Genomic DNA, 20,250 nt, shown 5'->3' with positions numbered 1-20,250 from the left:
GCACTCATCCATCAACTTGCCCTCCTGAAAGAACGTTGGTCAGATTACAAACAGGAAAGACAGAAGCAACTTGGGAGGATAAAGGATAATTAGTGTCAACTTTAGGGGCAGGAAGTGCATGGTTGGATTGATGCTGTCACAAGGGTTTCCATGAGTAACAATTGGGCTGCAAGTCATATAATGAATACCCTTGATTTAGACAAGTGGGTTTGTAAATAGTTTGTGAAGGGGATGTCCTGAGAACCGGATAGCTAGCATAACATTAGAATAGTTCAACATAAGTTAGTTTATTGAGGATTGAAACCAATCATAGAAAGTATACCCAGTAATCATTATTAACCATTAAACATGGATTCTTAGAACATAGTAGTAACAAGCATTTAAACTCTTGCTAGAAGCAGTGGCCGCATTGTATGGGATTTTAGCAAGCTAACTTCCCCATGTTCTTAAGACAAACAAAAACAGACAGAAATAATGCAGTCAGGAATAATATAGCCAGCTCAATAAGCCGCAACATCCTGTGCTCAGACAAACCATGATACAGAGGAACCAGCTTCAACATGCCTGACAATGATACATATAGGAACCAGAGATAAGGGGAAATAAGAGTAGGCGGGAACAAGAGGTAGCGGATACAAGAACCCTGGAAAACAACAGATGGCCAGGGAACAGGATGGAGTTAAATCATGAGCTGATGATGCTGTCACCATGCTGCCGAAAGTAAAATTCATTGGTCAAGGTAAAATCGACAGCTACAAGGATTGGGTCGAGTCCAACTGGGATGGGCTACTGATTTTTGGAAATTGTATAACGGTTTCACCTGAAACAATGTAGAGTGGTTTTGGCATTTATCCAAATCACTCTCCCTTGTACGTTGACCAAGCTTTGAAAATAAAGCCGGCTTAACTAGAGTTGATGTATCCACAGTTGTGTGTGTTCAGCTGAGCCTCAAGTAAGAGGGAGGGACCCCACGTAAAAGCCAGCGCAATACTCAGTCCCTGAAAACCCTCCTACAGTTTGATGTTAGTTTAGGGTCGTTTGCCTACTGTACATTTGTAAGATAATGCAAATAATACTTACAAATGCAACACAAGTTTATAGAAACTACAACACATCTGCAGTTTCCCCACTGGCTGTTAATAGGTTCAAGCAATGAAAAGATGAAAAATAAGAGATCAAGATAAAATGTGCACTGCTGTTACCTTACTGCCCATTCGAAGAGAGTCAATTTCTTCCCTTTGTTTTGACAAAGTCTCATTCATGCTACAAAGATGATCACTCATCATACTTAGCTGATCTTCATAGCTCCTCTTTGTTGTCGTTAACTCATCCTGTATTAAAATACAGACAATACCATATTAAAACAGAGGTTACAACAGGGAACCTATGGAATACACGAGCAGGAAATCCTGGTCTCTTCTGCTATAAATATTCTGGGAATTGAGACAGGCACTCACTATTTGGGGGTGATGGTAGAGTAGTGGTAAGTCACTGGACTTGTAAGTCACTGGACTTGTAATCCAGAGGCCCAATCTAATGCTCTTGGGTCAGAATTCAAATGCCAACATGGTAGCTGGTGGAATTTAAATTCAATTAATTAAAAATTGAAAACTAGCCTCAGTAACTGTGACTAGGAAACTTTAAATTGTTATAAAAACCCATCTGGTTCAGAAGGAAATCTGCCATCCTTACCTGGTGACTCCAGACCCATAGAAATGTGGTTGGCTTTTAACTGCCTGCTAGAAAGGGCAATTAGGAATGGGAAACAAATACAGGCTTTGCCAGTAACACCCAGATCCCATGAAAGAATATAGATTTTCTTTTTTGAAAAGTCGGGTGGCAGGGTGGCAAGCACTGCTGACTCACAGCTCAGAGGACCCGGGTTCGACCCCGCTGTCTGTGTGGAGTTTGCACATTCTCCCAGTGTCTGTGTGGGTCACGCTAAATTGTCCCTTAACTGGATTTTTTTATTTTATTTTTTTTAAACTTGAGGAATTCAATTGATTCCATTTGTGTCACAAGGAGGGTGGGCGCCATTTGGGTCAGTGCATAAACTGCACTTTAAAATATCAGCTTGAACAAGGCATGGAAAATCATTGCGGTTTAGTTTTTTAGAAATCTTAAATTCCGCAAATCCTTTCAAAATATTCAATACAAAAACGGTGTTACGAATTTGGGCTCAGTGGCATCAGGTACCCTGATAATTTGTTCTTGTTCCCCACACAGTACAATTCAATCTTACTACCCTACACCCATTTACGTGATTGTGTAATCCAGAGGTGTAACAAAAGTAAACAATTAGGATTCATGCCTTTGTCACATTTACCTCTTTGATCTTTTCAAAGGTGGTCTGAGACAATTCAGGGAAAATGCTTTCAACAGTCATGATTTAGTTTAGCATAGAATATCTGCCAGATTACTGAGGGAGATAATAGATTAAATCGCTGGGCCTCTTAACAGAAATCTTTAGTTTCCTCATTGGCCACAGGGGATATCCTAGAGGATTGGAGGATAGCCAATGTGGTCCCGTTATTTAAGAAGGGTAGCAAGGATAACCAAGGTAATTATAGGCCAGTGAGCTTGACGTCAGTGATAGTAAAATTGTTGGAAAAGATTCGCAAAGATAGCATCTATGCACATTTGGAAGTGAATGGTCCTATTAGCGACAGACAGCATGGTTTTGTATGAGGAAGGTCATGTCTCACTAAATTAATTGAGTTTTTTTGAAGAGGTGACAAAAATGATTGACATGGGAACGGCTGTGGATGTGGTCTACATGGATTTTAGTAAAGCATTTGACAAGGTCCCTCATGGCAGGCTGGCGCAAAAGATTAAAATCACACAGGGTCAGGGATGAATGAGCTAAATGGATTCAGAACTGGCTTGGCCATAGAAGATAGAGGGTAGCAGTGGAAGGATGTTTTTCTGAATGGAGGTCTGTATCTGGTGGTGTTCTGCAGGGATCGGTACTTGTATCTCTGCTGTTTGTAATATATATATATATATATATATATATATATATATATATATATATATATATATATATATATATATATATTATATACATACATAAATGACTTGGGTAGCTGGTCTGATTAGCAAGTTAGCGGATGATACTAAGATTGCAGGAATTGCGGATAGTGATGAAGATTGTCAGAATACAGCAGGATACAGATAGGCTGCAAAATTGGGCAGAGAAATGGCAGATAGAATTTAGCCCGGATAAATGCAAGGTGATGCATTTTGGTAGATCCAATTTAGGTGGGAGCTATAAACAAATGGCAGAACCATTTTGAGCAGACACACAGATCTGGGCGTATAGGTTCACATTCCTTAAAAGTGGCAGCACGGGTAGAAATGGTGATAAAGAAAGCATATGGCATGCTTGCCTTCAATGGACGAGGTAAAGAGTATAAAAGCTCACAAATTATGTTACAGTTAAATAGAACGTTGGTTAGGCCACATTTGGAATACGGTGTGCAATTCTGGTCATCACACTACCAGAAGGACCTGGAGGCTTTGGAGAGAGTACAGAAAAGATTTACCAGGATGTTGCCTGGTTTGGAGGGTATTAGCTACGAGGTGAGATTGAATATACTGGGATTGTTCTCCCTAGAGAGACAGAGGTGGAGGGGCGATCTGATAGAAGTTTATAAAATTATGAGGGGTATAGATAGGGTGAACAATTGGGAGACTTTTTCCCCAGGGTGGAAATGACAATTACAAGGGGGCACAAGTTCAAGGTGAGAGGGGGGGGGGGGGGGGAAATAGGTTCAGTGGAGATGTGCGGGGCAAGTTTTTTTTATATATATATATATATATATATATATATTTTTTTTTTTTTTTTTTTAAAACAGAGGGTTGTGGTGGCCTGGAATACACTGCCAAGTGAGATGGTTGAGGCAGATACGTTAACGACTTTTAAGACTTATCTGGATAGTCACATGAAACAGACGGGGTATAGAAGGATATAGGTGGTTGGTCTAGATAGGACACGTGGTCGACGCAGGCTTGGAGGGCCAAAGGGCCTGTTCCTGTGCTGTTCTTTGTTATGGTTGTATTTATTGTGGTGCAAAATTATCAGCTCCCAATTTCCTGTCACTGCTCATACTCCAAGGAAGATTTTATACATTGGTCACTCTGGCTGCTGCCTCTTATCTTACCATATTAAAGTGGAAAACAATCCTAAACCGGTGGCTGGAGTTTATATAACAATAGACAATGGAGTGAATGGCATTAACTGCTGTGATGGGGATTTTGTAAAAATTATTTGTTCTTTTTTGGGGATGTGATCTGTTTTCCATCCCAAATTGCACTTGAACCGAGTGGCTTTTAGGCCATTTCAGAGGTCAGTTAAAAGTCAACCACATTACTGTGAATCTGGAGTGTCACAGTTCCTGAAGGACGTTAGTAAACCAGCAATCTATGATAGTTTCATGGTTACCATTACAAAGATTAGCTTGTAATTCCATCGTTTATTAATTGAATTTAAATTCCCCCAGCTGTCATGGTCAGATTAAAACCAATGTTCCCAGAGCTTGGGCCTCTGAATTACTAGTCCAGTGACATGAACATTAGGCACCATTACCCCCATTGCAAACACATTTGTAAATAGACTTTTTGTACTCTGGAAGCTATGTTTACATGTATTATTTTGTCCATCATGTAACTGTATTGCTAGATATTTATTTATGCAGGGACCCAGAACCAAGTATCACAGAAACAGCAGTCTGCGGAATAAAAGCAAGATACTGTGGATGGAGATTTGAAATAAAAACAAAATGCTGGAAAAACTCAGCAGGTTTGGCAGAATCTGTGGAGGGAAACAGCTATCATTTCAAGTCCAATGCGACTCTTCTTCAAAGCTGAAGTGTCAGAAGAGTCAATCTGCTCAGTTGCAATCATTTACTTTGACAAAGCCATGTTGATTGTACTTATTTTTCTCTAAATGCATCCCGTATTATGGCCTCCATCAGTTTTCTCACTGATGTCAAAACTGACAGGTGTGTAGTTTCCTGGGTTATCCTTTGCCCTTTTCTTAAACAACGGTGTCACATTTGCAATCCTCCAGAACCCCGGGACTAATCCTGTGTTCAGAGAGGCCTGGAAAATTTCTGTCAACGGCTCTGCAATATGCTCCCTTACCTCTCTCAGCAATCTAGGATGCATCCCATCCGGGCCTGGCGACTTTCTACCTGGAGTGCTGCCAGCCTTTTTAGCACCTTTTCTTTATCTATCACTATACTGCTCAGTTGCTCAACACCCACATTTTCAACTGGGACATTGTCACCATCTTCTAATTTGTTAAAGACAGAAGCAAAGTACCCATTTAGTACCATTGCCATACCCTTCCACTTCAGTGAGCATTTTACTCACGTGTCCCTTATGGGCCCCACTCTATCCATCACTAATCTTTTACCATTAATATGCTTGAAGAACATTTTGCTATTTGATTTAGCACAGCCTGCAATCCTTTCCTCATGCTTTCTCTTAGCCTTCTTTATTCCAGCCTTAGTCTCTCTCCTGCATTTGAACTACTCGTCCTGATTTCTTTTGCTATTATTCCGACATGCATCATATGCATAATGACCTTCACAGGATAAGTAAGCAAGCGTGTGACAAGTAGAGACTTCAGCTAGATAAAAGGGACAGCTGCAGCCTGTATAATTCTGATTAACATTTTATAGTGTAAACGTGATGACCAAAAGATAAGGTATGCGGCTTTTGCATTAGGCAGACACCCTGGAGGAGCAGGTGCTTCTCCCAAGCATGCTTATAAATAAAAGTCTCAGTTATTACGAGCTATAGACTTGAGTGGTTTCAATCTTCTATCACAACAAACTGGAACCCAGCTAAGTTGCTTCCAGAAATGAGCTAGCTAATCAAGTCACCTTCAGAATACATAGACAATGTCTTTTGCTTGAATCCCAACGGTAGTTAGAGAAGGAAGTTCACATGACAATCCAACCCTTTGTTTTAAATAAGTTTTCAGGACTAGGAGCTTAAGTAGAAGACCAAAGTAGGATCCCTCTTGCCATCTCCTTTCTCCAACCCACCTGGTCAGCTTCTATCCCCATTTGACTGTGATCATCTAGGTATGTTCTGCTGCAGAAAGATTTCTGAAACAAATCCAATGATGCGCTCCATCTCCCAAAGAACAACCAACTCAGTCGCCTACATCTTTAAAACATAACACTGAGATCGTAGAATGCAGCTTGAAGCCAGTTGAGTTACCAAACTACAAAATTGTACTATTTTTTTGGACTCTAATTTGGCCAACCTATCCTTCCCCACTCTGCAATCTGTATTTGTGTATAGACTCCAAATGCTGTGTGCGAAAGTTGATGCGCATTTGTTCTTTTATGATCCCAGTGTGTAAACAGTAAAGAACTCACTACATTGGAAAGTATATTCTTTTCAAACAAAAAAGCCTATTGGGGTCAAACAAGGGGAAGGGAAAGAGGCATGCCATTTGACCCCTTGTCACCTGATTCTAACAATTTACTTTAAAATCCCAAAATCCTGATAAAAGCACCAATAGGTTATAGATCCAAATTAAGTCCCATATGAAGGACAATACAGTGAGATGGAACAGGCATTGGGCAAGAGTACCACAAATGAAAAGGTGGTAGTTTCCCATTGATGTCCTGTCACTGGTGGGCCAGCTCACGGTTCAGTGCTTGATCCCTTTGGTCTATGTTTATTGATCATAGAGAGTAGTTATCAAAGTTACAGGTATTACATTGCCTGCTACAGGTTGGACTTCAGAATGAGGAAACAGGTTGCCATGGAATGTGTCTACATTTTGAAGTTGGTCCAAGCCTGATGTGTGTCCATCAGTGTAGAAAATTAAACAATTTTCCCTTGGGTGCACAGAATACAGATGACAAAGATAGAGTACGTGGACGGTGCGTCATGGTGGCACAGTGGTTAGCACGAACAGCTCCAGGGACCAGGGTTCAATTCAGGCCGCGACTGACCGCCTGTGTGGAATTTGCATTTCCTCAGAGTGTCTGCATGGGTTTCCTCCGCGGCTCCGAGGAAAATGTGCAAGTTAGGTGGATCGGCCATGCTAAATTGCTCCTTAGTGCCAAAAAAGGTTTGGTGGGGTTACTGGGTTATGGGGATAGGGTGGACTTAAGTAGGGTGCTCTTTCTAAGGGTCAGCACAGACTCGATGGGCAGAATGGCCTCCTTCTGCACTGTAAATTCTACAATTCTATGACACAAGTTAAAGGTGAGAGACACACACCTGGAAATTATTATAGTGACTGCTTTCGAAAGAAGTGTCAAGAGATTTCTGCCAATGCGAGCAGAGTTTAGAGCTGTACAACCTGGACAGCTCAGGACAAAACCAGGACCATGCTTGTTAATTTTATACTAATTGGGTTGTGTCAGGTGGTGGCCTTAACTTGTGCTCTTATAGATGGGAACAGACTGAAACTGTGGTTTTCACTTATGAGGAGCATGTTTAGAAATAAAAGGATACAAAGATTGGATTCAATCCTAACCTGTGGTATAGCACGCTGATAACTGGATTATACAAGGCTGTGGTCAGACCACATCTGGGATGGTGTGCACCACATTGATCCCTCCAGTTTAAGGATATCAATGCTCTTACATGGTATTGAGAAGCCAAGGAGGGTTTTGAAATTTCTAGAGAGGCACAGATTTGAAGGGGGATCATATTTAAGATTTAAAAATCATCAATAACATGAAAGCAAAGAAATAGATGAGTTGACAAGGCTGAGTATACAAGATCCAACCAATTTAAAATTGAGAATTCATGGAATAACTTTGGACATTGATTTTTTTCCTGAGGGTGATTGACCTGTAGAATATGCTTCTGAAGGTTGTCATTGTGACAACTTCTGAAGTTTAAGAAGGTGCTAGATACATTTTTGAAAACAATATCAGGGAAAAGACAAGATTCTAGGTAATAATGGATGGATTTCTGGCGACCTGGTGAAGAGGCAGAGGGTTGGTGAAAGAAAGAGAGATGGGGCCCTGATGTCATCTTTTCTGTTGTGCCTGGAAGCTAGTTGCACTAGAAACTTTTGATTATTTAATAAACAGACACATATCCTGCAATGAGACAACACTGCGGTTGGGTCGAATTTAGCCACAAATATGCATGTGTCTTCCTACCTGCAATCGCACAATGTTCTGATTGGCAACTTTTATCTCTTCTGAGAGTGTTTCCCTGGACTTCTCTGCCAGTGCTAAGTGTTTAGCAAGGGCACGGCACTACGCATTTAAAGAGAAAACATTTGGAATAAAACTTTTGAAATTCAACTTGAAACTTACTGTGTGAAGCTGTAATCGAAGAGATTTCTAATGAGTACACTGAATTTGCTGCACTTAGGCAGTCTCCTCTAAATAAGAGAGGCCATAGGGCCCCTCAAGTCTGTTTTGTCATTTGCCTGATCCTAAATGGAAGTATTTATGAAATTATGCGGGCGATTCGATTGTGCAGTGGTTAGCACTGCTGCCTCATGGCACCGAGGACCTGGTGCACATTTTCTCAGTGTCTGCGTGGGTCTCACCCCCACAACCGAAAAGATGTGCAGGGCAGGTGGATTGGCACATGGCACACAAAATTGTCCCTTAATCGGAAAAATATATGATACTATGGAGATCATTTGTATATTAGATGATTGATTCCCCAATTGCCTTAATCAACTCCCTTCTGTTCAAAAATGTAATCCCAATCTCTGTAATTTGCCATTTTAACATTCCTCCCATTTTGGCCTACGATACTGTTCCAAGCAAGTTCAACAGAAGCAGCATCTCATCTTTCTCCTAGTCATTCTGCAACCATCTGGTCTAAACAAACTCCTGAATGCTCCCATTTTCTTTTCAGCGAGGGTGTTGGGAAGCATTGAGTCGGAATTTTTATTCGGAAATTGGTTTCTTTGTGGATCCTTTGACAGAACACAGCTTACTTGGAGGTAGGATAAAGTTGACTGGGAAATCAAAATAAAAATTATGGGCACAAAACCATTTTGACCCACAGCATTGTGAAGTTGTTGTACTTTGCAATTGTGCAGTTTTCTTATGACTCCAAACATTAGAAAAAGGACAGGATTGTTCTGTAACAGTGAAAATTATCCTTGGTTGTATCTCTGCGTTGCTAATAGGAAATATGCTGAAGGTGAGTGCTTCTTTGCAAGAAGCAGGAGGTTTATTCCACAATAGACATTCACTTATCCAATCAATTATTGTACCATAGAAGGGGCCTGTGAGCAGTTAGCAGACTAACCCCTCAAGCCAGTGAACCAAGATAGGAACAAAAAAAAAAAAAAAAAATCTTTATCCTAGTATACAGCTGCCCTCCGAAAATAAATTCAAACTCAGTTAGAAAACTCAGAGGCTCGAGCATGTAATCTAAACTGACATTTAAGTACACTACTGAGGGAGTAGTGCCACATTTCGGATGAGACATTAATAGAGGGCCTCTTTTGCCCTCTCAAGCAGACATAAAAGGCCCAAGGGCACTATATGAATAAGAAAAGTATAGTTGCATGGAAATGGGAGCTGCTAAGTAAACTAAATTTGACCCGACTAGTGGAGCAAATGAAGGAGGACTTTTAGAGATGGGACCTGCTTCCGCTGTCACTAACAGGGAGGGTACAGACCGTTCTCCCGAGATTTTTGTTTGTTTTCCAGTGCCTACCCATCTTTATCACGAAAGCCTTTTTTTAACGGGTAGATAGGGTGATCTCTGATTGTGTGTGGGTGGGTAAAACCCCGCGAGTAAAGAAAGTGCTGCTGGAGCGGAGTCGAGGGGAGGGTGGGCTGGTGCTGTAATAATCACCCATTTGTCCCAGGGAGGTTGGATGGGGGGGTTTCAGAGAGCAGGGAGCGAGAGGATGGGAGATTTATTTATAGATGGGATTTTTCCCTGTTTGGAGGAGAAGATTGAATTGCCGGGAGGAATGTGTTTCTGCAGATACGTGATTTTGTATGAAGGTAGGTTTCGACCTTTCCGCTCCTACTGCCACAGGGGATACAGGACAGGGTATTTTCTAGAACAGGGGTGGGGAAGGTTTTGGATATCTACAAAGAGCTTATGAAGTGAGAGATAATTCAGATAGATGAGCTAAAGCACAAATGGGAAGATGAGCTGGGGGGGGGGGGGGGGGGGGAGCGAGACAGAAGTGGGTCTGTAGGCGGACACTCCGAGCAGGGTCAACACGTCCTCATCATGTGCTAGGCTTAGCCTGATACAATTCAAGGTGGTTCACCGGGCACACAGGATGGTGGCCTGGATGAGCAAGTTCTTTGGGATAGAGGACAGGTGTGCAAGGTGTGTGGGAGGGCCAGCAAACCATGTGCATATATTTTGGGCATGTCCGAAACGTAGGGGATTCTGGCAGGGTTTTGCAGATGTCATGTCCACGGTGTGAAAAACAAGGGTGGTGCAGAGTACCAGAGGTGCACCGGTTTTTGGAGTGTCTTGGCCTTTGCCCCCTTGGTAGCCCGGATCCGGACGGATATTGCTAGCGTGGAGGGACTTGAAGCCCCCAAAATCAGAGATCTGGTTTAGCGACATGGCTGGGTTTCTCAGACTAGAGAAAATTAAGTTTGCCTTAAGAGGGTCAACGCTAGGGTTCGTCCGGAGGTGGCAGCCGTTTGTTGACTTCTTCGGCGAAAACTAAACTGTCAGCAGAGGCAATAAAAGGGGGGGGGGGGGGGGGCGGGGGGGGGGAAGAAATTAGGCTATATTCTGTTTAGGGTAGGTGGGACTAGCGAGGGGTGGAGATGTTTTTATGCACTATGTTTACATTTGTATTTGTACTGTTTATTGTTATTATTATAAAATTATAAATACCGGAATAAAATGTTTTTTTTTTAAAAAGAGAAGTGGAGTTCCCCAATCTCCTGAGAATGTATTGCTGAATCAACATGACTAAAAGCACGTTTATTGATCTATGTTGTTTGTAGCACCTTGGTGTGCAAACATTGCCTCTGATGTTTCTCTACATTACAACAAGAACCACATCTCAAAAGTTCTAATTGGTTCTGAAGTGCTCTGGGACACTGATATCTTAACAGGTGCTATATAAATGCAAGCAATTTATTCTTTAAAATGCAAAAAAGTGTGAAGAGAGTTTGATTTCCTGAATTCCTATGCAACAATGACATAATACAGTTTTTAAAATAAAGGCAACATATAGGAAATCTGAACTAAAACTATAAAAGTATTGGAAATGCTCAACAGACCTGGCAACATCTATGGAAAAAGAAACAGTAATGAAGCATCAACGTGTTTCTCTCTTCAGATGTTACCAGACCTGCTGAGTATTTTGAACACTTGGTTTTCACATACATTTCTGTTTAGGCTGGTAAGTTTACGACCATCATCGCTCAGTATGAAAACTTCAACACTAATGTTACAATGTATTACCTCGGCATAAAAATGCACTGACTTGCTGTCTGCTATCTGAAGCTGTGAGGTTAACTCCGCCACCCTCATCATGTAATGACTTTTGATTAACTGTTCACGTGACTCTGCATCTGGAATCTAAAAGTAAACACGAGATATTTCTTTAGAGTGGTTTTGAAATGTCACCATAAAGAACATTCACCAGTGAAATCCATTTAACCATACATTTAAAATAACCCAACAAGTGCAGACTACTTTAAAATTTACATTCTACATTAGCATCTGAATAAGCTGCTCAATCTGATTAATTATAACCAACATACACCATAATTAAAAATGAAGAACCAAAATCTTTTAGATTTCAGCAAACACACAAATTGGTCACTTGAAGCGGAAGAATTGTGATCATTGCAGTACACTTATTCATTTCATTCCCAAGCAAGAACATGAAGGGTATCACAGTACCTCATTGTTGATGGTAGAAGTGGTCAACATTCCAACCTAACAAAAAAAGAATTTTTATTCAGCTCAAGTCTCAGGCTACTGAAAATATATTTTAAAAGTATACTGCAAGCAAAAGAAAACAATTTACTAAATACGAGGCAGTGGTTCAGGGACAATGAATGTTAAGACATATCTTTTTTGGTGGACGCTTTCAGTTACATATTTAATACACCTTAAGCTTACGTTTCCTCAAGACTGTGGCATTTCACAAATTTCTACACTTTGCACAGAATGCATTATCCCAATGGCTGTTAACAAATCACTGCCCACTCCTATAAGACCAAGATGGTTTATCAAGGCAAAGTGGGAGGAAGAGTTGAGAGGGGATATGGAGGATGGGTTCTGGTGCGAGGTGCTCCACCTCGTGCGGGGGGTTGGGGCTGATACAGCTGAAGGTGGTGTATAGAGCGCACCTTACAAGGGCGAGGATGAACCTGCTCTTTGGAGGGGGTAGAAGATGTGTGTGAACGTTGCGGGGCGGGGGGGGGGGGGGGAACCACTTTCATGTGTTTTGGTCCTGTCCAAAACTGGAAGATTACTGGAAGGAGGTGTTTAGGGTAATCTCTAAAGTGGTGCACTGGACCCGGGCCCTTGGGAGGCCATATTCGCGGTGTCGGACCAGCCAGGGTTGGAAACGGGCGCGGAGGCAGATATTGGAGCCTTTGCCTCGTTGATCGCCCGAAGGCAGATCCTGTTAGGGTGGAGATCAACCTTTCCACCCTGATGTGGCGGGGGGGGACCTGCTGGAATTCGTAACGCTTGAAAAGATCAAATTTGAACTGAGGGGAAGGATGGAAGGGGTTCTACAATTCATGGGTGTTATTCATTATGCAATTTCGAGAATTGGATTACATCGAACATTAGATTTTTGGGGGGGGGGGGGGGGCGGCGGTGGACTGTGTGTTAATGGTGACTATGGGTGATTCCAGATTCCTTTTTGTCATTTGTTTATGTTAACATGCGGGCCAATGTTTGGGGTTTGGTGGGAGGATGGGATCATTGTTATTGATATGGGGATTGACATTACATTTGTTACTGATTATTATTTATTGTTGGGTGTAAATTTGGGAGAAAATGTGAAAAAGGAGAACAAAAAATATTTAAAAAATAAAGACCAAGGTGGTTCAAGACCCAATATATTCAGCCAGGGTGACAACAAGAGCTACAAATGACATTAGCACTTTAGGTATGGTAGGGAGGTGGGGGAGGCGAAAAGGTGGTAAAATTCAAATCACTAAAGGTTATCGATTGAAATGTTAAATTGTCTCTCTCCCCAGGTGCTGTGTGGTCAGAGTGTCTTCAGCATTTCTGTTTTTACTTCAGATTTCCAGGATCCGCAGTATTTTACTTTTGTGGCAAAAACCAACTAGGTTTCCCTCTGCAATGTGGCATCAGGCTTGGGTCTGATGCTGTATTAGGAAAACAGTTTGCAGAAACTGGGGCTGGATTTTTCCAGGTTCTCACACTGGCAGGATCTTCTGGTCCCACCAGCATGAACAAATTTCAATGGCTTGCCGACTCCAGTGCGGGGAAGGGAGCTGGAAAATTCCAGCCTTGGTCATAGTACATGTATGCAGAATGTGCACTTGGGAGGGCAGTCAGCTCCCATGGAACTGCGTGGAAGTATTTTTAGGAAAGAGAGCAAACAAACCTAAACAGCTTCATTCTCAGTCCCACTGAATTTAAATTTTACACCATTTACCAGACTAGTACTTTTAACTGGTTCTGAGTCCCTTTCAACAAGCTGCAATTCTTCGATTTTGGGAATGGCACCATTCTCCTGGATAGAACCAACAGAAGGCATTGGTCCAGTGAACGTAGTTTTAAATTGATTTTCCATGTCAATTAGACGCTGATTTTCCTTCTCCAATTTTATTTTGGCTAGTTGAGCCTCCAGCATCCAGTGTTCTTTCTCCTGCTCCAGTTTTGCTATCTTCTCTTGGCTTTGTTGCACCTGCAAAGATGAGGAAGCATACATGGTTACAAATTTCTTCTTTATGTACTTGCAGCATTCTCCATATCAAAGCTAGGGCAGGTAGATTAACTACTCCCAGGATTCTGCATATTCTGATCTGCAATGTAGCGGTATGCAAATATGATCAGTGCTTTCTGTTTTCTCCTTTTATACCCCATCTCCCAGAACCACCACAAATTGCCAAATAGAATACTTCTGTGCACGTCAAAGAACATCATTTTAACCACAGAACTTCCAAGCAACTATTGCCAACATGACCTCCGACAAAGCCTATAATTTTCAAACATTTTAAAGCAGCATGGTTAAAACCTTAATCCTTCTTGAATAGATCAAGATCTGAAACCACGTCCCCTTGAGCCACCCGGCTGTTAGGTGGCGCATGACACGCTAAAGGGTCAGCCGCTGTCTCGCGGCGAATTTGGACGAGCAAGAAGTCCGAACATATGGCCTCAGTCTCCTCAAATATTTTAATGGTTGGTTACAAAAGTCATTGGGTGGAGATCATGAGTTTGGAGTAATGTTTGACTAATGGGATGTGGGGGAAACTGATGGGATGGGAAAATTTATATACCAACATTCCATTTCCCCATCTCATATTCTATCACTTGAGTTGTGTTCTTCCATTCTATTCTCATAACGCAAGAACTGCCAGCAACACATGCCTCCCCAGACAAGAATTTTGAACTGCAAAACATAGCATAATTTACTAAATAAATATTTATTTCTCTTTCAGAACTTGCACTTTTACTTCAAATGTACAACTAATCAAAAAAAAGTCAATAAGTCATACAGGATATGCAATGACCAAAAAAACACTGATCTGGACTAAAACCTACCAGCCCGAGTGCCTAATTTGAACTCAATTCAATCTATAGGTAAACTGCCCCTTACTGGGATCACATTGGGATTGACATAAGCCTCAGGATACAGTTGAGATAAGTAACTGCAGCTTGGGTGCCACCAAGTAGAACCCCATCAACATTGCTTGGCTTGTGAGGGTGGGATTTGTGTCCTGTTTAGGTTTGGTTACGTGCATGCACAATAGCTGTTTACTTGAATGATAGAAATGCAAATACTGAAGGGGTACAGCAAGAAGAATTTCTGCTCCCAAGAAATTGAATTAAGGCCAGATTGGTTAGCTTTGTATCAAAGCATTTTACAAATCAGATCTGGCTCTAAACTGGACAGTCCTGGAGGGGAAAATTTAGCAAAACTGAAAGTCTTGTGCTGCTTTGTTCCAGAGTCAAACTAGACAAGCATTTGAAGGAGAAGAGAATAGATGGCTTTGATGGTAGATTTAACAGGATACAAGATGAGAGGAAGGTCAAGTGGAGCATAAACACTGGCACGGACTGGTTGGGTCGAATGCCTGTTTCAGTACTACCGCCCACCCTTAATTCAACATCATGGCCATCTGCTGTCAGAGCTTGCAAACATCTTTGTTTCTCAACAGCTATTCTGAATGGCCTATTAACTGAAAAGAATGTAGTAGCTCTAGCCAAAAATGTCTCGTTATCGGATATTAAAGTGAACGTCATTTAACATAAATAGTCTCAACCCAGACAATTTGTGGACCTGCACGGAGATTGTCAAGAGCAGTTTGTAATTCATTTCACTGGAAGTCCTTTAAGCATCATTCTGGTGCCAGTCATTTAACCTTTTGATCTCGGTTTTAAAATTATGCATGGTGACCTCTTTCTTATTAATGCAAGTGTGTTGGCCTTGACTTCAGGGTTAACTGCACAGTCAGCTCCTTGTTTTAATTAAACTTTTCTTTGTGTAGGGTGCGCCATTTTTCTATTTCATAAATTGACCCGAGTTTCAAGGCTGTATGCTACAAAATTAATTTTTAAACTATTTTTGCACATAGTTAACTTGCTTCCGTAATCTCTGCTGCAGTATGTTCTCGTATATAAAGTTTGAATCTTTATTGTAAAGACACTAGCGCACAATTACAACAAGAAAAGTAGAGCTATATCAAGTGCAAATATTTCAAAGATATTAGTGTTGGGTACAGAAATAGTCATTTTATTGGACTAATAATCCAGTTGACAATGAGTTCAGTTTAAAAATATCTGCAGTTATTAAAAGTTATGACAAATCATTTGGAAAATTCAACTGGTTTACCAATGCCCTTTAGGCAAGGAAATGTGCAATGTTCCACAAGACCTGGCCCATGTGGGACTGCAGCCCTACACCAATCTGGCTGATTCTCAGCAAGCCACTTAGGGATAAGCAATGAATGTTAGCCTTGTCACCAGCATCCATATCTCATGGATGAACAGGAACATACAATGCAATATGTGGGCACATTTGATTTAAAGGGGATCAGGGGTTATGGGGAGGAGGCAGGAGAATGGGGATGAGAAAATATCAGCCATGATTGAATGGCGGAGCAGATTCGATGGGCCGAGTGGCCTAATTCTGCTCCTATGTCTTATGGTCTTAAAGGCAGCTGCAAAGATTTAAAGATCCACTGAGAAGGCGGCTAATTGAATTCAGCATCTGGGAGAATAAATTCTTACAAGCATTTTATAACACTTCACAATATAGTTAAAAATTAAGTTAATTCATTGTTCTGCTTTCTGATATGTGAAATCTCATCAGAACTTAATTTTTGTTTCCAGTATTCTGGAGGCCAAAATCTTGACATTTTTTGTACAAGGTCCTAGAAACAGTGATATTCTGCTGGTGGAATGCTTTTGTACAAGTACAAATACTCAGCCAGAAATATCACACAAGGTTGCCTTTGAAACTGAAGTTTTGTATCAGCAGTAAACAGTATAAATTGAAGTTGAATTGTGATTGTACCAATTGCTCTTTCCAACACCCTTCCTTGTCAGCCATCACTCACCAGCATTCCAATTCAGGCTTCTTGGTTGTTGGACTGTATTGAGCTTCATTTTATGGAAGGCCTGGGTAAATTTATTCTCCCAGAAACAATTCAATAATCCCCTTTTCCTCTTCTACTTAAATACACCTTTGGAAACAGACTTCAAAAGATTTCATACAACAGATTGGAATTCAGGTCAATAGAAAATGGAGCACACCCATGTAGAAAAATAGAAACTAGAAGGAGGAGGCCATTCGAGCCTGCTCTGCCATTCTTATGATCATGGCTGATTATCCAACTCAATAGTCTGATCCTGCTTTCCCACTCCCATATCCTTTGATCCCCTTCATCCCAAGTGCTATATCTAACTGCTTCTTGAAACAAGACAATATTTTGGCCTCAACTACTTCCACAGGCCTCTCTGGGTGAGGAGATTTCTCATCTCTGTCCTAAATGGTCTACCCAGTATCCTCAGACTGTGACTCCCGATTTTGGACACACCCACCATCAGGAACATCGTTCCAAAATCTACCCGGTCTAGTCCTGTTAAGATTTTTATAGGTTATGAGATCGTCCCATATTCTTCTGAACTCCAGCGAATACAATCCAAACCGATTCAATCTCTCCTCATACGTCAAACCCGCCATCGCAGGAATCATTCGCTGCACTCCCTCCAAAACAAGAGCATCCTTCCTCAGATGAGACCACCAAAACTGCACACAATATACCAGGTGTGGTCTCACCAAGGCCCTGTTTAATTGCAGAAAGACATCCCTGCTCCTGTACTCAAATCCTCTCTATGAAGGCCAACATACCATTTGCCTTTTTTACCATCTGCTGTACCTGCATGCTTACCTTCAGTGACTAGTGCACGAGGACACGCAGGTCTTGCTGCACATTCCCCTCTCCTAATGTATGGCCATTCCGATAACGGTCTGCCTTCTTGTTTTTGCTACCAAAGTGGATGACCTCGAATTTCGACCAATTTATACTGCATCTGCCATTCATTTGCCCACTCACAACTTGTCCAAATCACACTGAAGTCTGCATCATCCTCACAGCTTTCCCTCTCATCTAACTTGGCGTCATCTGCAAATTTGGAGATATTACATTTTGTCCCTTCATCTAAATCATTAATATATATTGAGTAGCTGGGGTCCTAGCATCGATCCCTGCGGTACACCATTAGTCACTGCCTGCCAATTTGAAAAAGACCCGTTAATTCCTACTTTGTTTCCTGTTTGCCAACCAGTTTTGTATCTATCTCAATGCACTACCCATGCACTTCAATTTTGCACACTGATCTCTTATGTGGGACTGAAAGTCCAAATATACCACATCCACTGGCTCCCCCCTCGTCAACTCTACTAGTTACATCCTCAAAGAATTCCAGTAGATTTGTCAAGCACGATTTCCCCTTCATGAGGACTTGGGTTGGCGGCATTGGGTGGATCCTGCTGCAGGCTCGATGTTTTGGAAATTAATGTCCAGTCCCAGGGGCAATTTTTAGACTAACAGGTGCAGGAAGGCATAAGGAAAGCGGGGCTATCTAAAACTCAGAAGAAGGCCGACGAGAAGAAGGGGGCAAGTGAAGGTTCGCCTTCAAGCAAAAGGGTCAGCCCAGCAACTGGAAAGATATTGGAGGCTGTGTCGCAGGGTGGGGCCACGCCGTTCACGGCAGAAAAGTTGACCGAAGTGATGGCCGTGGAATTCGAAAAGCAGTTTGCTAAGAACATAAGAGGTGATGAGGAAGGAGATGATGGCGGCAACAACAAAGGTACTGGTGGAGGAGGCACTTGCCCCGGTGAAGTGGCGGTGTCAAAATCATTGGCCAAGGTGTGGGAGCAAGAAGAGAAGCTGAAGGGGGTGTAGGAGGCCTTGTGACTTCGATAGGCAAGGAGCTGCAGAGGGTTGTGAAGGCCAACAGAGGTCTGACAGTGATGGTGGAGGACCTGGAAAATAGATCTAGGCAGCAGAATCTAAGAACTGTGGGTCTGCCCAAAGGGGTGGAGGGCCTCCCCGAGGCCGACTGAGTACTCCACCAAGATGTTGGCGGAGTTGCTGGGGGAGGGGGAAGACTCCTCCCGGTACAAATTGGATTGGGCTCATCGGTCGTTGATGCCTAAACCGAAGGTAAATGAGCCAAGGGCGGAAATAATTTGTTTTCACAGATACCACGTGAAGGAGAAGGTCTGGAGATCGGCGAAGCAGAAGCGGGAAGTGCAGTGGGCTGGATCATATACCAGGACTTTATAAAACTTTATTAAAAAAAATAAAAAAATTTAGAGTACTCAATTCTTTTTTTCCCCAATTAATTAGCAATTTAGCCTGGCCAATACACCTAACCTGCACATCTTTGGGTTGTGGGGGTGAAACCCACGCAGACACAGGGAGAATGTGCAAACTCCACACGGACGGTGACCCAGAGGCGGGTTTCGAACCAGGGTCCTCAGCGCTGTAGTCCCAGTACTAATCACTGTGCCATGTGCCACTCCATATACCAGGACATAATCGTGGAGCTGGCGAGGAGGCAGGCGGCCTTCGGTCAAGTGAAGACTGCACTGTACAACAGTGGCATGCGGTTTGGCGTGGTGTACCAGCGAAGTTGAGGGTGGCCTACAACTCAAAGGACTTTTACTTCGAGACAGTGGAGGTGGTGGAGGCCTTTATGAAGGTAGAAGGACTTGGGCAGAAATGAGAAATGGGATTGAGGTTTGGTTTTGGGCCGAGGGTAGATGGAGTGGAAGATTGTATATAGTTCCATCTTCTATTTCATGTTGTGATGTGTGTTAAAAGGGGTGAAGTTGCCTGTTTGGTTAAGGCAGGAGTTGGGATATTTTGCGACAGCAGTTTTCTGGGGTTTCTTTGCTTGAAAGGAATCGCTTTATTTTCTGGGACTGGGTAGGCTTGGGTTGACTAGTGTGCAGGAATGTGGTGTGTGGGGGGGGGGGGGGGAAGAAACCGTGGACATTGGAGCCTGGTGAAACAGGTCTCGATGAGCCTGGGAGATGTGAAAAGTGGGGGGAGCTGAAGGGAGTGTAGGAGGCCTTGTCGCAATACAGCAACCAGCTCACTTCGATGGGCGAGGAGCTGCAGAGGGTTGTGGAGGCCAACAAAGATCTGACAGTGATGGTGGAGGACCTGGAAAATAGATCTAGGCGGCAGAATCTAAGAACTGTGGGTCTGCCCACCTCCCCCCCCCCCCCCCCGGGCCCCGGAGGCCAACTGAATACTCCACCAAGGTGTTGGCAGAGCTGAGAGAGGGATTTTCGAGAGGAAGTGGATAGGGGGATTCTGTGACGGGGAGGGATGGGGTTCGATGGCAACAAAGGGGCGGGGCAGGGCAGGCCCAGTGGGCAGGGCCCGGAGTTATGATGGTGGATAGGGGGGGGGGGGGGAAAGAAGAGAAGAGACACCCCCGTCAGAATAGTTAAGTGGAACGCGAGGGGGTTGGAAGAGGGGGGAAAACGACAGTGGTGAGATCAAGGGTGTATGCACACCTAAAAAGCTTAAAGGCTGATGTGGTCATGCTACAATAGACCCACCTGCA

At 42.6% G+C, this 20,250-nt stretch overlaps 1 protein-coding gene and 1 long non-coding RNA gene across 2 annotated transcripts in view; one reads left to right on the top strand and one right to left on the bottom strand.

Annotated features, from left to right (window-relative positions):
- Positions 1-19,069, top strand: part of LOC140426459 (uncharacterized) — a 41,489-nt gene extending 22,420 nt beyond the window's left edge. The window contains exon 3 of the long non-coding RNA XR_011948211.1: positions 18,872-19,069. This is a non-coding gene — a long non-coding RNA (uncharacterized lncRNA). The remainder of the gene's footprint in view (positions 1-18,871) is intronic.
- The window catches only part of ppp1r21 (protein phosphatase 1, regulatory subunit 21), a 156,176-nt gene that overhangs the window by 2,304 nt on the left and 133,622 nt on the right, over positions 1-20,250 (bottom strand). The window contains 5 exon segments of the mRNA XM_072511215.1: positions 1,203-1,331; positions 8,148-8,246; positions 11,410-11,526; positions 11,854-11,889; positions 13,595-13,846. Of these exon segments, the coding sequence (XP_072367316.1) occupies positions 1,203-1,331; positions 8,148-8,246; positions 11,410-11,526; positions 11,854-11,889; positions 13,595-13,846 (633 nt within the window).

Source organism: Scyliorhinus torazame, chromosome 1 (genome assembly GCF_047496885.1).
Source record: "Scyliorhinus torazame isolate Kashiwa2021f chromosome 1, sScyTor2.1, whole genome shotgun sequence".
NCBI lineage: Eukaryota > Metazoa > Chordata > Chondrichthyes > Carcharhiniformes > Scyliorhinidae > Scyliorhinus > Scyliorhinus torazame.
Note: the sequence above shows the minus strand (reverse complement) of the source record. Positions and strands in the feature narration are given on the sequence as shown.